This window comes from Brachyistius frenatus, unplaced genomic scaffold, assembly GCF_029030835.1.
Source record: "Brachyistius frenatus isolate BFR_SWC_R1_liver_20210118 unplaced genomic scaffold, ASM2903083v1 Contig_211, whole genome shotgun sequence".
Classification (NCBI taxonomy): Eukaryota; Metazoa; Chordata; class Actinopteri; family Embiotocidae; genus Brachyistius; species Brachyistius frenatus.
Window position 1 is genome coordinate 153,834 of NW_027210810.1, and position 14,010 is coordinate 167,843.

The following is a 14,010-nucleotide window of genomic DNA, read 5'->3' on the forward strand; positions in this document are numbered from 1 at the left end:
ACAACACGCCGACGGATCGGTAAGAAGAACGTGTTTTTTCGTGTATTTCTCACAGTAACTCCTCCTGTGACACTGATGCAACTTAATATATTAGCTGCAAAAATTTGTCAATAAATTAATTACGTGATTGACAGAAAATGATTTTGATACCCTATTATTTATTTCGTCAATCTTGAAAAACTCTAGTTCCATATTGTTAAACGTTTTTTAAGGGAGGAAATTGAATATTCGGAGAATTTCTTGCAGCAGCTTCAGAAATATTGACTGATTTAAATGTTGTTTGATGTTGGATGTTTTTACCCTTTAAGCAACACTTCCAATATTGGATCTGATCAATCTGTCCTTATGTAGCGCCGGCTGTTAGGATTACTGGAATTAAACCTCTAATTAAAAAGCCTACTCTTGGTGCAGGTGTAGAAGCAAACTTTAGACCTCTTATCCAACCACTCATTCATTTCTACAAGTCTTGAAAAAGCTGTTGCAAATACAGAAACAGCACTAGTGGAAATTACAAAACCTTCAGATTTCTACACTTGTCCTGTTGGATTCTCAGTGCTGCATTTGACATCATTTATCACAACATTATATCAAGAGACTGGAACGTGTCATTTGAATGAAAGTAACTGCACTAAACTGGTTTAAATCATATCAATCAGATGGATTTCAAATTGTTAACAATGACTCTTCTCCACACACATTTGGCCTGTTCTGCTAACGTTATCGTCCATTTGCTGAAAAGCTTCTGGCTAAAAGGTTGAACTAATGTGAAAAAAATTCTCCCCAATGTCAACGCAAGTTATTACAAATGACAGCGAGGGAGATCAATGGACAGACTACATGTCCCAGCAGGGCTTCTTCCTTTGTAACTTTTGAAAATAAAGCAACCAAAATTAAATAAATCTAAGTGATGGGTAGAAATAACATGTATTTTTAATTAAAAAAAAATGTAAAAAAACAACTTTTGGAGCATTTCAATAAAGATATAGAAATTAGTGTTACATACAAAGGAGGAAGGGGATGTGTATATATAGCCGCCATCATCATTAAATGTTCTTAAATAGTTACTTTGAAGACTGTGAAAGCTTCTGTGTCTAAGAACCAACTCGAACGTCACACGAGCCCATAACGTCGATGCATATATACTTTTTTTTTTTTTAATAATTCAAACAAAGTTCGAACAGGCGCCGTACCTCCAGGTGTCGGATGACGGAGGGGTTGTAATCGATGGTTTTGCGGTTCACGGCCTTCCTCATGCGCTTCCCGTCGAAGGTGAGCTGCTGCATGGCCTGCTGCTGGGCAAAGTCCGGCCTCTTGTAGAACACCTGCCGCGGCGCCTGGTGCTGGAAGCGCGGCATGTGGAAGAACCGCTGCGGCGAGCCGATGTCTGTCGCCATGGTGACCAGCTAAACCTGCAGGAGGAGGAGGAGGGGGAGAGACCAGGTGGTTGGATGGTTGTCGAGACATAAAAATCATTGAGACAATTCACAAACAAAATCAACTAAAACAGGGGTCCGCGATAGAGCCACGCTAACAGTTTCCCCCTGCTTCTACTATTTGTGCTAAGCTAGGCTAACTGTAAAGTATTTAAACGGGAAGATCTGTAAAAAATGTTGGATGTGACCAGCAGGAAGTGACTGTTCGCAAAAGAAGCAACTGGAGGACAAAAATATGAAACCAATGTGTGGCAAGAGACTGAATCTAAAACTTATAAACAGGTTTTATAGTAGTGTTACAATTGGAACATGTTTTGTCCTCACGCCTCATCAGAGTTTCAGTTTATCTGGTTTACCAAACCAGTTATTCCACAAAGAAAATAATTGTCGTTTTAAAAGTGAATATTGTTAAAATCACACTATTCGCCTGTTCCTCGGATTGGAAGCTGATTAATAATCGAAATCAACGCCGTCTTCCAAGAAACCAAAAGTTTGTTTGGTCTTTGTTGGGCATGATGGTCAGATCCAGACATGTTTCAACCAGCAGACATACACAACTGCCCGACACGCCGCCATGTCGCCGTGTTACATCCTCGCCCCCAGATCGCATGATTCCCTGTCAGGCTCCATCACACAGTATCTGACAGAGCTGAAGTTCATCCACAGTCACAGACAGAAGAGAATCGGACCGGACGGGTTTAAAAAATAAATAAATAAATCACGGCTGAGACCGACCTGAGTAACACCGGACTCTCGATATCACTGCTGAATAACACAAACAGACTCCTGGACTCCCGCAGACTGAACATGTTAGAGCTCCTTCTGATCGACAGGAGATGACACGAGCTGCTCAATGACTGAAGCTCATCACGTTCATATTTTGAACCTTCAGCTCAGCAAACAAAACTCATCAATACTCGGCTCACGTTTGGGAACCCGAATCGGTCTTCAGCGATCAGACGCGTCAGAAATCGGCTCGTTCAGCTCCGTCCTCTGGACAAACTCACCAAAACTACCAAGCAAACAAACTGTGTTCCCGATTTATCAACGGACACCCGAGAGAGGAGCGGCCACACCGAATCAGCTGTTCACACGGCAACACAGCGATTCACATCGTAAACATGGATCGCATTTCCAGCGACACTCCTTCACCCACATTACAGACACAATAACACACCAAGCAGACGTCATCCTCACCGTCAGGTTCACCGAGCAAGACCGCAAAACATCTTCCTCCTCGGGTCAACACGGGAATACCTCGAGCTGAAATAGAGCTCTGATCTCAGATCTGTACACGTCCTGATTTTTGTTTTTATCCAGAAAGAGAAATCAAACATGCTATTCATCTTAGGCATAACATGGTGCCGAATTTAAGATCCTGTTTACACAGTATACTGAGATAACTGTGCACTGCTGTATGAAAACTGATAGGTATCATGTACAACCGTATCACTGATTTAAAAAAAAAAAAAAAAAAAAAAAAAAAAACTGTCATCAATGTGTATCCATTGTTTTCAGATGGCGTTTGTCACCATTTTTTTGTTTTGAAGTTTGACAAACAAACAATCAATCAATTAATGGAGGACATAATCAGCAGATTAGTCCATAATGAAAATGATCAGTAATTGAAGTCGGGTACAAAAAACTGAGCTCCACCTCAACCACATACCGTAAAAAAAAAAAAGAAGTTTTTTTTTTATAGTTTCAAATTTTAACTATATTAAAGCGAGTAAAACCTTTTGTTTACATTCCTTTTAGGGTCTTTGGAACTGATGAATCACAAATGATTTTAATCTTCATTTATGAAACAAACAAACAAAAACAAAACAATCACATTTACAGCTGTCTATATATAATAAACACAATGTTTAATGCAAAATGACCTTTGTTGTGCTGGTATGCCTTAAACAGAATAATTCACAGGTCTATAACAAAAACCGACATGGAAGTTTTAGCTTTCTGCACTTGAGAAAAAGTTATGGGAAACTTGACTTCCACCTCTTTTTTTGCTTTAAAAGTCCATTAGACATTTTACATAAAGCCTTAACTCTACCTGGATCCCACTTTCAAATTGGTAAAACATTTATTCTATTTGCAAAAAAAAAAGGGACATTTCATTAATACTAATGATTCTGTACAGCACTGTTTTTGGTTGGTGAAACCTTTCATATGTTTCTTAAAATGCTAAAAAGAGACATTTCACTGCTTTTGGGCTACAATATAAAACAACAGCAACACCAGTGTCGTTAAACACTTTACTGTGCAACAATTTCTGATATTGGTAACACGAAACATGGGGAACTTACATGCAAAATCTTTTTCCATTTCCCCCAAAAATTATATTCAAACAGCTCATCTTTTTTGGCTACGGATTTGCGGAGTTGTGTAGGTCCGTTTACTGTTTAAAACTATAGAAATGCTGCTGTAGCCAGTTTGTCCAATCAAGAGACAGCATTCTCTTTGAATGGACAAACCAACGGGCCCCAGTCATTTCATTACAATTACATAGACAGCGAGTGACATATATATATATCCATGTAGAACCACACTGACCAGGGTCCTAACAGTTTGGCCTGTTTAAGAATGGTGGTTTTATATCGAGACCTTGTCTGATGTGGTCTAGATGCACAACAAAAAAAGAAGAAGCAAGAAATGTCCTTTTTTTTGACAAATAACAAGAGTTTGCACAAATGTTCCAGACAAAGTCAAGTCGGAGTACCCTGCAGGACTGAGTTTGACCGTGTTTTAATCCACACGCATGTACAAATCTCTGATTTAAGAAACATTTTAAATTGTAACAACACTTATATTGTGTTAAGAAAAATCTTACGGTCTAAATAAAAATATTTTCCGGGATCCACATATGTCATGTGAAGGGGCACTTCAGACACACACAAAACATTGAACTCCGGGGACCACCGTTGGGAGTTCCTGATGAGGAAACAAACGAACCAAATTCACTGTAACACCAAACTGCTCTGATACTGGCCTAACATCCTGCCCGGTGCTTCACGTCTTTGACCACAAATTATATTCTCGTCCTTTATAGACACAGTCCTCCATGCAGGTGAAATGACACATAAAAAATAAAAATCACAGAACCCAAAAACCAAACCCATCATGAACAAATACATGATTGAAAAACCGTGACCGAGGGTTCAACCGGAAGTACACTGGAAAAATAACGCGTGAAATAGTCCCTTTTCCGGGAACACCAGTTTCACAATGTGTTTTAGAGGATTTAACGATTAATAATGGTCCGAAGTGTCTGTGGACTGATGTCCTCATGGAGACACAGGACAACGGCAACCAAACTCTCCACTACACGAGGTTTCACAGCCACTACAGCAGCTAACACGGTTAGCTGGGCTAATCTGTTGTGAAGATTAAACTGCCAGACAGACGCCGTAACTACCGATTTAAATAAAACACCGACTGCAGTCGCACTGTTTGCGTTTGACTGTTAGTTTCGGAGCAGCTGCGCGTTTGAATGTTGACCTACTTCAAGCCACCGACGCCGCTGCTAACGCGGCTAAACTGCGCTGGTGTGCTACCCTCTCAGCTAACAGGCTCCGTTTGTAAACAGCCCGCTGTTCCCCGCGGACATCCTCGGTCACACGCGGAGTCGGCGGTGTACTTTAAACGAAACGGGACGGCGAACCGTTTCTCACATAACGCGCAGTTGTCATCGGGTGTTTTGTTTTGTTGTGTTTTGGTAGCCGCGGCTAAATGGCGGCCCGCCGCTGGAAGCGCTAATTCCAACAACGACGCGCTGCAGCTCAGGGAACTCACCGACAATCTCCGCAGCAGAGAGAGAGAGCTACCTAGCTGTCATGAACTGGCTAGATTATTCCGTACGGCTTTTTTTCTCCAAAGGAACATGAACGTCTCAACGCTTTATTCAACACTAATTCAGCAGGTGGGTCGCTTCAGCCACCGGCGGACTCCATCATGACAATCCTGCTTCTTCTCGGCCCTGCTGCTGAAAAGCATGCCGGGAGATTTTCATAACGGGCGGGACTGCGCTGCGTCGTCGCGCAAAGGACTCTGGGACATTGAGTTTTTAGAGCGAATGAAAATGCTGAAACTTTTAAAATATTATTTTCGTCATGTTTTATATTTAACCGGTTAAAGGTCAGCTTCACTTTGACACTTTAATGTTCTGCAAAAACGTATCAGTTAATTATTCAACGCCATAACTGAGGAAGAAGAGGGGAGTTTGAGAGAATTTGAGTGAAGGGTCTCTCTTTTACGGTTGTTTTCAGCTGTGTAACATTTTCCAGCTGATTAAAAAAAAAAAACGTTTATTTAAAAGTTTATTCAGTCTAAAAAGGAGGACAATTTTATCAGCTCTCAAAGGACCATTTCATATTTCAGTTTATGAGATATTCAAATTCAAAATTCCCAAATTTGTTTTCACAAGACAGAAAGGGTAAAAAAAAATAACTGGAATCTTAGAAGTAACCAGAAACTAAAGCTTTCAGACAAATCTAGTGGAGTAGAAAGGTAAATTTACAAACAAGTGCAGACAAGTACTCATTATTTTGTATAGAAAGGGAAGCAATATGGAAATAATAGGACAGTATAAAAAGGAAAAAAAAAATTCAAAATTGAGTAAATAACTAAAATAAAAATAAATAAATATAGATGGATTTAAATACATAAATTCCCTTGATGCGAAAATATCATGGGAGACGAAGATATATACATAAAAATCGCATATTATTCCTCTAAAATAATTTTATTTTTTTCAATCATAAACTGCCGTGAAGAGCGCTCCGTGACGTCATCGAGGCGTCTGTCCAATCAGCGGAGGGCGCCTGTGTCCGCTGATGAGCGCGCTCTAGCCGTTTGTTTGTTTTTTTCCTCCCCTTGCAGCCGCCCGCCAACCGCCGCAGGTAAAGTACACCGAAATCTGCCGTTAACGGCACGGAAAAAAAAAGGGGGGGGGGGCCGCCGCTGACATAACCGGTGGGGGGTAGGAAAACGGAGAGTGCAGCTGTTTGCTGGAGTGACGTCACGTCTCGACGTCTGCGTCTCCTGGTTTTAACGTTTCAGCCAGTTTCACCTGCCTCAGCTGTAGCTAATGCTAGTTAGCTCAACCGTCGCTGCGGCAGATTTTTTTTTTTTTTTTTTTAACTGAAACTCTTGAACTTCGGCGGTTGGTGTCAGTTTGTTTTCATGTTTCGTTCTCGTCGGGATCTGCTCACATGGTGGGGAAAGGCTGCGGTGGAGTTTTATGAATTGTTTGCAATTTTAGGTGAAATTTTAATCTTGACTTTTGAGTGACGAATTTTAAAAAAAAAAAACAATACAAAACAGTTCAATCTGAGGAGCTGCGAGATTTATCGAACAAAGACAGGAAGACAGAGAAGAAATATACTTCCTCAACAAAAGGTAAAGGCCGGCTACATTATTTAATACGTGTTCAACCACCTTATAGAAATGCTATAAATAAATATATATATATAAATCATTTATTAAAGGGTTAATGTGTGTGTTTCAGTCATTTAAGCAGCAGAGATGAGCAGCAGGAGGCGCAGGTCCAGGTGAGACACACCTGTCACACACACACATACACACCTGTCACACACCTGTCTCTGTGTATATATATATATATATATATATATATCACCATGAATTGCATTTCCTGTATGACGCCAGACGCCACGCTCTTATTTTGGTAATCTCCCTCATATTTCCCACCTTGTGTGGGATTGCCCAGGCTGTGATGTCACTTCCCTAATATTGATTGGCTGCTCCGGCTTGTGATGTAATTTCTCGTCTCAGTGCAAGGAGTCGCTCCAGCTGTGGGAGGCGTAAAGGGCCGGACGGTCGATTCTCCAGAAAAACTCCCCAGAAGCCGGGATGGACGAGAGATGAGGTAACCAAGTTAGCGTTCGACGCGAAGTGTGTATTCCTTGTGTTTCTTTCACATTAAAGGTCCTCGGCGAGGAGTAGCAGGCTGTTGGTGTGGAGGAAGGATGTACGCAGATCTTACCGATCTATAACCTAAAGATAAACAGATGAACAGTTATGAATGCAAAGAAAGTGACACTTAGTGTATTTGTGTTGCTTTTCAGACTTTAAAAAAAAAAAAAAAAAAAAAATACATTTTGCTGAGTAAGCGTTGTTTACATTACACGAGCTCCAACAAACCCGTCTTCTTTCTTATAAATCCTTCACGCAGCTGGTTTAAAAACCCCGTGTTGTTTACCCGCCCATCTTCTTCTTCCCTGCCTCTGTTGGCCACAGGGAGCTACACAGAAGAACTTCTTCACAGGAACACTGAAATACAACAACTCGTATTTTAGATTATTTTGTTACAAATATTAATAATGACCAGTCTTAGAGAACATTTGCTTTTGTAATTATCCGTTTACTTTTCAGAATGTGGAAATGCATAAAAGTCTAAAGTAAACGAGACAAACATACGGTTCAGTATGTTAGCGGGTTCCTAGAAATTCACCAGAAATCCATCATCAATGATCCTGAAACTGCAGCTCAGGCTGCTGCTGATAACGATGCTGACGATGGTGATGATGATGCTCATCTTCCTCTTCAGGACGAGAAGCTGCACAGACTGATAAAGGAGTTGGGATCGAATAGCTGGTCGTCAGTTTCTATTCATTTCAAAGTGAGTCCTTTCGTTTCACGTCACCAGAAGACCGGGGGCGCTGAAACGGTTTGTCTGTCACAATTATTACATCACACTTCACTTCTGATGGTTGATATTCAAGTAAAAACCAAGAAATAGAAGCAGGAGACGGAGCAGGAGTGAGCGGGACAAGCGAATACTGTAACGGTCCTGATATCACGTTATCATCGGGTGCTGTATTAATAACTAGAATAGTAAAAGGCAGCAGGTCATTCAGTGTGTGCTCTGTCTCAGGGTCAGAGGTCAAAGGTGGAGTGTCAGCGGCGGTGGCAGCAGATAAAGAATCCTGAGCTGGTCAAAGGTCCCTGGAGTCAGCAGGAGGATCAGAGGGTAAGGGCTCGCGCTGGAAGTCAAAATTTTGACGTTGGGAAAAAAAAAAATGATCGCAGGTCAGCTGACTTGGACCCGTTGGTGACGACAGGTCACGGAGCTGGTCCAAAAGTACGGCATGAAGCGCTGGTCGCTCATCGCCAAACACCTGCACACTCGTAATGGGAAGCAGTGCCGCGAGCGCTGGCACAACCACCTGAACCCGTCGGTGAAGAAGAGCGGCTGGACGCTGGAGGAGGACCGCATCATCTGCCAGGCGCACAGACTGCTGGGAAACCGCTGGGCCGACATCTCCAAGCTGCTGCCTGGCCGGTAGGTGGACCGCCTGCATGAGTTCAGACCGGCAGCACGTTAGACGGGTGGAGGTTGTGTTTGGGCCTCAAACGTTTAACATGTTAGCATGCTGCCGAGCTGGAGTTAGCATGGTGCCGTGCTAATGTTAGCATCATGCCGCGCTAATGTTAGCATGCCGCTCCGTAAAGGTTAGCATGCTGCCGTGCTAATGTTAGCATCATGCCACGCTAATGTTAGCATGCCGCTCCGCAAAGGTTAGCATGCTGCCGTGCTAATGTTAGCATCAGGCCGCGCTAATGTTAGCATGGTGCCGTGCTAATGTTAGCATCATGCCGCGCTAATGTTAGCATGCCGCTCCGCAAAGGTTAGCATGCTGCCGTGCTAATGTTAGCATGCTGCCGAGCTGGAGTTAGCATGGTGCCGTGCTAATGTTAGCATCATGCCGCGCTAATGTTAGCATGCCGCTCCGCAAAGGTTAGCATGCTGCCGTGCTAATGTTAGCATGCTGCCGAGCTGGAGTTAGCATGGTGCCGTGCTAATGTTAGCATCATGCCGCGCTAATGTTAGCATGCCGCTCCGCAAAGGTTAGCATGCTGCTGTGCTAATGTTAGCGTGTTATTTCTGTTGAAACGTGTCGCTGTCAATCAACACACCGACTCTATTATCAGCAGAGTTTCGTCTCAGACTCACTGACGCTGCTGTTTCTTTTGTCAGGACGGATAACTCCATTAAAAACCACTGGAACTCCACCCTGAAGAGGAAGGTGGAGCGGGAGGGCTACCTGCAGGTCCTGCTCCTCTGCACCTCCTCCAGCACCTCCTCCAACACCTCATCTAACTTATCCAGCTCCTCCTCCCCCTCCAGACAAACATCTAGGACAGCCAGCCTCCCCGCCAAGGTCAGCCTCCGCCCAGCAGCCGTCTGGAGTCACGGATCACGGGTGCGGTGGTGATAACGGTGCTCTGTCTTCCAGCAGGCTCACAGTCTGTCCAGCATCATGGACGAGTCCAGCTGCACCTGCAGCGACCCGACAGTGAGCAGAGGCTACTGTAGCCCCGCCCACCCGTGCTGCGCCTGTGTCCCCGCCTCCTCCTCGGGGTACCACTCCTCTCTGAGCACGTGCGAACTGGCAGCATCGGCAGAGCTGTTGGAGGCGGTAAACGCAGCTCGGGCTTTTATTTTGCGATAGAACTTTGTGTGGTTTTGTGAAACCTAACGTCTAAAATAGAAACGTAAATATCTGTGTCTCCGAAACCTGCTTCTACACCGACGAATGTAATCTGACTTTACCACAGAACCAGCGGACGGGAAGCCACGACTCAAAGGAAGTGACCTCATCTCTGAAACGGCACCCGGCGGGGATCCCGTCCGACCTGTCCGGGGAGGACGCCGACCTGTTAGTCAGTGATGCGAGCAAGAGCTACGTAAGGCAACATCTCATTTACCAACCAAATGAACCAAATGACTTTTAGTGTGTTTTGGTAGAAATCGCTCAGGGAAGTCATTGAAGGTTCTTTATCTGGGAATGCAATACAGTCGGAAACACGGGAAACTGCTTTGAAACTGAACCTGTGGCGTCGCTGCTGTTGTCTGAAGGTTGCCGGTATGAAGGAGCAGCTGATGAACAGCGACTTCTTCGTGGACCCGTCGTCCTCCTGGAGCAGAAACATGACAGAATCGCTGAGCTTCTCTCCCTCGGAGGTAAAGACGCACTTTGAAAAACGTGCTCGCGGCTTTTAAAAAAGCCGATTTACGTGTTCACGCGTACACGTGACGTTTGTCCGCTTGCAGTTCCTCAACCTGTGTGGTGTCGAGGACCTGAAGTTACAGTGTCTGGCTCTCACCTCCACCCCCATCTGCTCCCTCAAACACTCCGCCAGCACTCGCCAGGTGGACGCCTGTCAGCACTGCAGCGTCGGCCTCAGCACACAGTACGAGCACGTCGTTTTGTTTGTTTGTTTTTCGTCTTGCTCGTGTCAATTCATCCTTCTGAACAGACTATCTGTAGATTTTAGGCCTTTTTTTCCGTTGACCAAAATGAAACTGATCAATAATGAAAATAAACTGAAGTGAGCTGTTTGTGTTCAGGACGCCCACAGAGATCAGAGAGGCGATCGGGGCTCCTCAAACACCGACACCTCTGAAGATCAGCAACAGCCAGGACGAGGTGAGGGGAGGCACGCCGATAGTCAAACGATCATCAGTCGATTATCAGATGGAAATCAGCCAGAAAACATCTGATTATCAGTCGATTATCAGCCAACTATCAGCCACAAATCAGCTATTAATCAGTTGATAATTAGGCAGTAATCAGCCAGAAATCAGATGTTAATCAGCCAAATATCTGCTGATAATCAGACAAACATTCACTGGAAATTAGCCGATAATCAGACAATAATCACATGATTGTGATCTGACAGAGTATTTGTACCCGTGTTTAGTGACGCAGTGAAAACTGCTCCTTCTTATATCGTCCGGGTTCAGACTTGAATGTCGGAGGTGTGTGTGAGTGTGCGTGTGTGTGTGTGTGTGTTTCTGGTTCAGGTTCAGGTTTCGGTTTCGGTTTGTTCGAGCAGGATGATGAACCTAAAGTGGGAAGAGAGGAGCTTCGACTCTGACAGCAGCGGCTCCGAGGTTCTGACCCGCGAAACACACACATCTCCTGTCACACACACTCCAACATGCGGTCCATTAACACACAGTCACATTCAAAACAACAGCTAGAAATAATTCATCTATAAGAGTTAAATATCAAATTAATATAAAAAAATATATATCTATTTTTGAAGACTTCTGATGATATTTTAGATCATATTCATGTAGAAATATTGAAAACTTAAAAGGGTTCACAAACTTTCAGGCACCATTGTGCACAACAACTGGGAAGCTGCCAGACTGAAACTTAAAACTGACCCAGACACTTGATGGCTGATTGCAGAAACTTCGCTGCAAAGTTCCCACCTCCCTACAGGGGAAGGCGCGAACCGTGAAAAATATTTATTGAAGTTATTTTTAAAGTCAAGGTTTGACGAGGTGCAGTTTCAGGTTTTTTTTTTCTCCTTGTGACACACCAACTAATGAAAAGTCAAGAGAGTGGAGATTTTGAGTTAAAACGACACCAGGTCCAGGAGAACCTCTTTTACTGGATCTATGCGGTCTGCGGTGGTCTCGATCTGTAACCCGGACAATCAACAAACTGGCCCGACCTCTGACCTGCAGGTCCATGGGGAGAGTCTGCTGAGCTCCATCCTGCAGGTCCAGGTGGAGCCCAGCTCGGCGTCGCGGGACCAGGGCGGGTCCGGCTCCGTCCTGCAGCAGCAGCAGCAGCAGCTTCAGGTCCAGTCCAGCTCCGCCCTGGGCTGCGAGGAGTTCGGCTGCTTCCCCTTCGATGGACAGGTGGAGGTGTGGTGGAGCAAGCAGCCCGTTGCTTACCTGCACTCCCCCGAGTGCCCCGCCTACAGGATGAACCTGTTCGAGGTAAAAAACAAAACAAAAACAAAACAGCACACGTTTGACTCGATGCTCCTCCGGGTGAAACACGAGCCTTCAAACCTCCACGTCCACAACAAGACAGCTGAGATTGGTATCTGAGGTGTGTGTGTGTGTGTGTGTGTGTGTGTGTGTGTGTGTGTGTGTGTGTGTGTGTGTGTGTGTGTGTGTGTGTGTGTTTTTGCGTGTCGTATTCGCAGCTGAGCGGTGAGATGCAGGTGGTGATGCTGGGACAATCGGACGATCAGACGAGTCTGACGGAGCAGGCGCGACTCTACGTGGAGCCCTGATCGGCCGGCTGTAAGTCGCCTCACTTTGACCTTTGACCCCACAGTGGGAGACGATAAACTCACCGAGCAATCACTGCCAATATTAAGCAATCGTGTTTGACGGGAGAGAAGCTTAAAGCCGAGAACGTTGCTTCTTCTTCGTGCGTGTCCACCTGGGGAATTTAGTTTAAAAGTTGTAGTTCTCAAAAGTATTTTAAATGATATGTGTAAATATATAAACATCGTGTGAACGGGGGTGATTTTCTAAAGGCGGTTGGAGAATTAAAAACGGGGTCATTCTGGTTTCATCGTCTCAGTTTATGTCTGTAAACGGGGGGGAAAAAAACTAAATGATGCCGTATATTTTCTTCCTGCGAAAGGTTTCATCGGTGGTTTCACCCTGAGAAGAAGCCGACTCGTTCTGAACCTGCAGAGTATCGATCAACTCTTTTTATCAGTTTTTTCGTCCAGAAGCTTCAATCTGCCGAGTCTGTATTTTTTTTCATTCTTCCACATTTGAATCTTTTTGTCGTCGGAGCCGAGTCTCTTAAGTTTACCTGCAACTCAGATTTTATTGATTTATTTAGCAGAAAAAAGGTCCTAACAGTTTCACTGATTTATCTATTTTATCAAAACTATTTTATTGAAATAATATTTCCAGATTTTAACAAACTTTTTAACGTTGTACTTTTCATCTCAATTGTATTTATTCAAATTTTATATTTTTATGAACTGTATTTGTTGAAATGTGGCTGCTTGATTGACTAAATATACTTTATTTAGTTTTTAACACAGAGACACTTTATATTTAAAACTAACTTGTGCACTTTGGATCAGAACTGATCGCCCGCTTTCATTTTTTTAAACTAGACTCTTAAATCCGAATTGATAGACTTAACGTAGATCATAACATTGAATATTTATTGTAATTGATTGATTTGTGTTTAAATGGATTCTTAATTTACACTGAATGTTGGGAACAAAACACAATCCATTTTTTTTTTTTCGCTTTTATTTCACTTGTTTTACACATAAAACTTGTGAATCTACAGAAACAAACTGAGCTGTTTAAAGTCAGACTGATGGAACATTTGATTATTGATTGGGTTTCATCTGTTTTGCGTGTTTTTAGATGTGAGGTGTAATAAACGTCAGTGACTGACCGGGGAGGGTGTTTTTAATTTACCAAAGACTCAAGATTTCAGCCACCGTTAACGTCTTTGTAGAAACCTGCGGACACGTCTGATGCATTTTTTTCTGATGCTTTTAAATCAGTCCAAAGTTTTGCCAACAAAAAAAAAAACAATGCCCAAACGTCCCGGGAGCAGAGAAGAGTGACGATGAAAGACATTTGAACTGGGACGGGAGGAACCGGAGAAACTTCAGATGGGTCCTGACATCAGTGACTTGAATGTGACTCGGACGTGACTCTTAAAACGACTCGCCGACTTCAACCTGCTGACTCAGATTCAGGCACTGTTGCACCTCGGACTTCCGCTCGGACGTCACCTGACTTTTGCCGTGACTTGAAGACTCG

The 14,010-nt window shown here is 43.7% G+C and overlaps 2 protein-coding genes across 5 annotated transcripts in view; one reads left to right on the forward strand and one right to left on the reverse strand.

Moving 5' to 3' along the window:
* The window catches only part of wdr33 (WD repeat domain 33), a 21,212-nt gene extending 15,806 nt beyond the window's left edge, over positions 1–5,406 (reverse strand). For 2 of the 4 annotated variants that reach the window (XM_069719268.1, XM_069719265.1), the window contains exons 1-2: positions 5,226–5,406; positions 1,191–1,409 (exon numbers count right to left, since the gene is read on the reverse strand). In XM_069719268.1, coding sequence (XP_069575369.1) covers positions 1,191–1,394 — 204 coding nt within the window. In that variant the 5' untranslated portion in view covers positions 1,395–1,409; positions 5,226–5,406. Of the gene's footprint in view, positions 1–1,190; positions 1,410–2,168; positions 2,246–2,359; positions 2,419–5,225 lie in introns of those variants that run through there. The other 2 variants (XM_069719267.1, XM_069719266.1) reach the window with 2 other exon arrangements.
* On the forward strand, positions 2,008–13,636 carry LOC138633229 (myb-related protein A-like). Its single transcript, XM_069719344.1, has 14 exons — positions 2,008–2,129; positions 7,224–7,317; positions 7,999–8,070; positions 8,326–8,421; positions 8,513–8,733; positions 9,430–9,613; positions 9,692–9,871; positions 10,011–10,139; positions 10,312–10,416; positions 10,507–10,646; positions 10,804–10,882; positions 11,935–12,192; positions 12,405–12,504; positions 12,854–13,636. Exons 1-13 carry the CDS (start codon positions 2,008–2,010, stop codon positions 12,492–12,494), a joined length of 1,770 nt encoding a protein of 589 aa, XP_069575445.1. The 3' UTR covers positions 12,495–12,504; positions 12,854–13,636.
* The last annotated feature ends 374 nt before the right edge of the window (positions 13,637–14,010 follow it).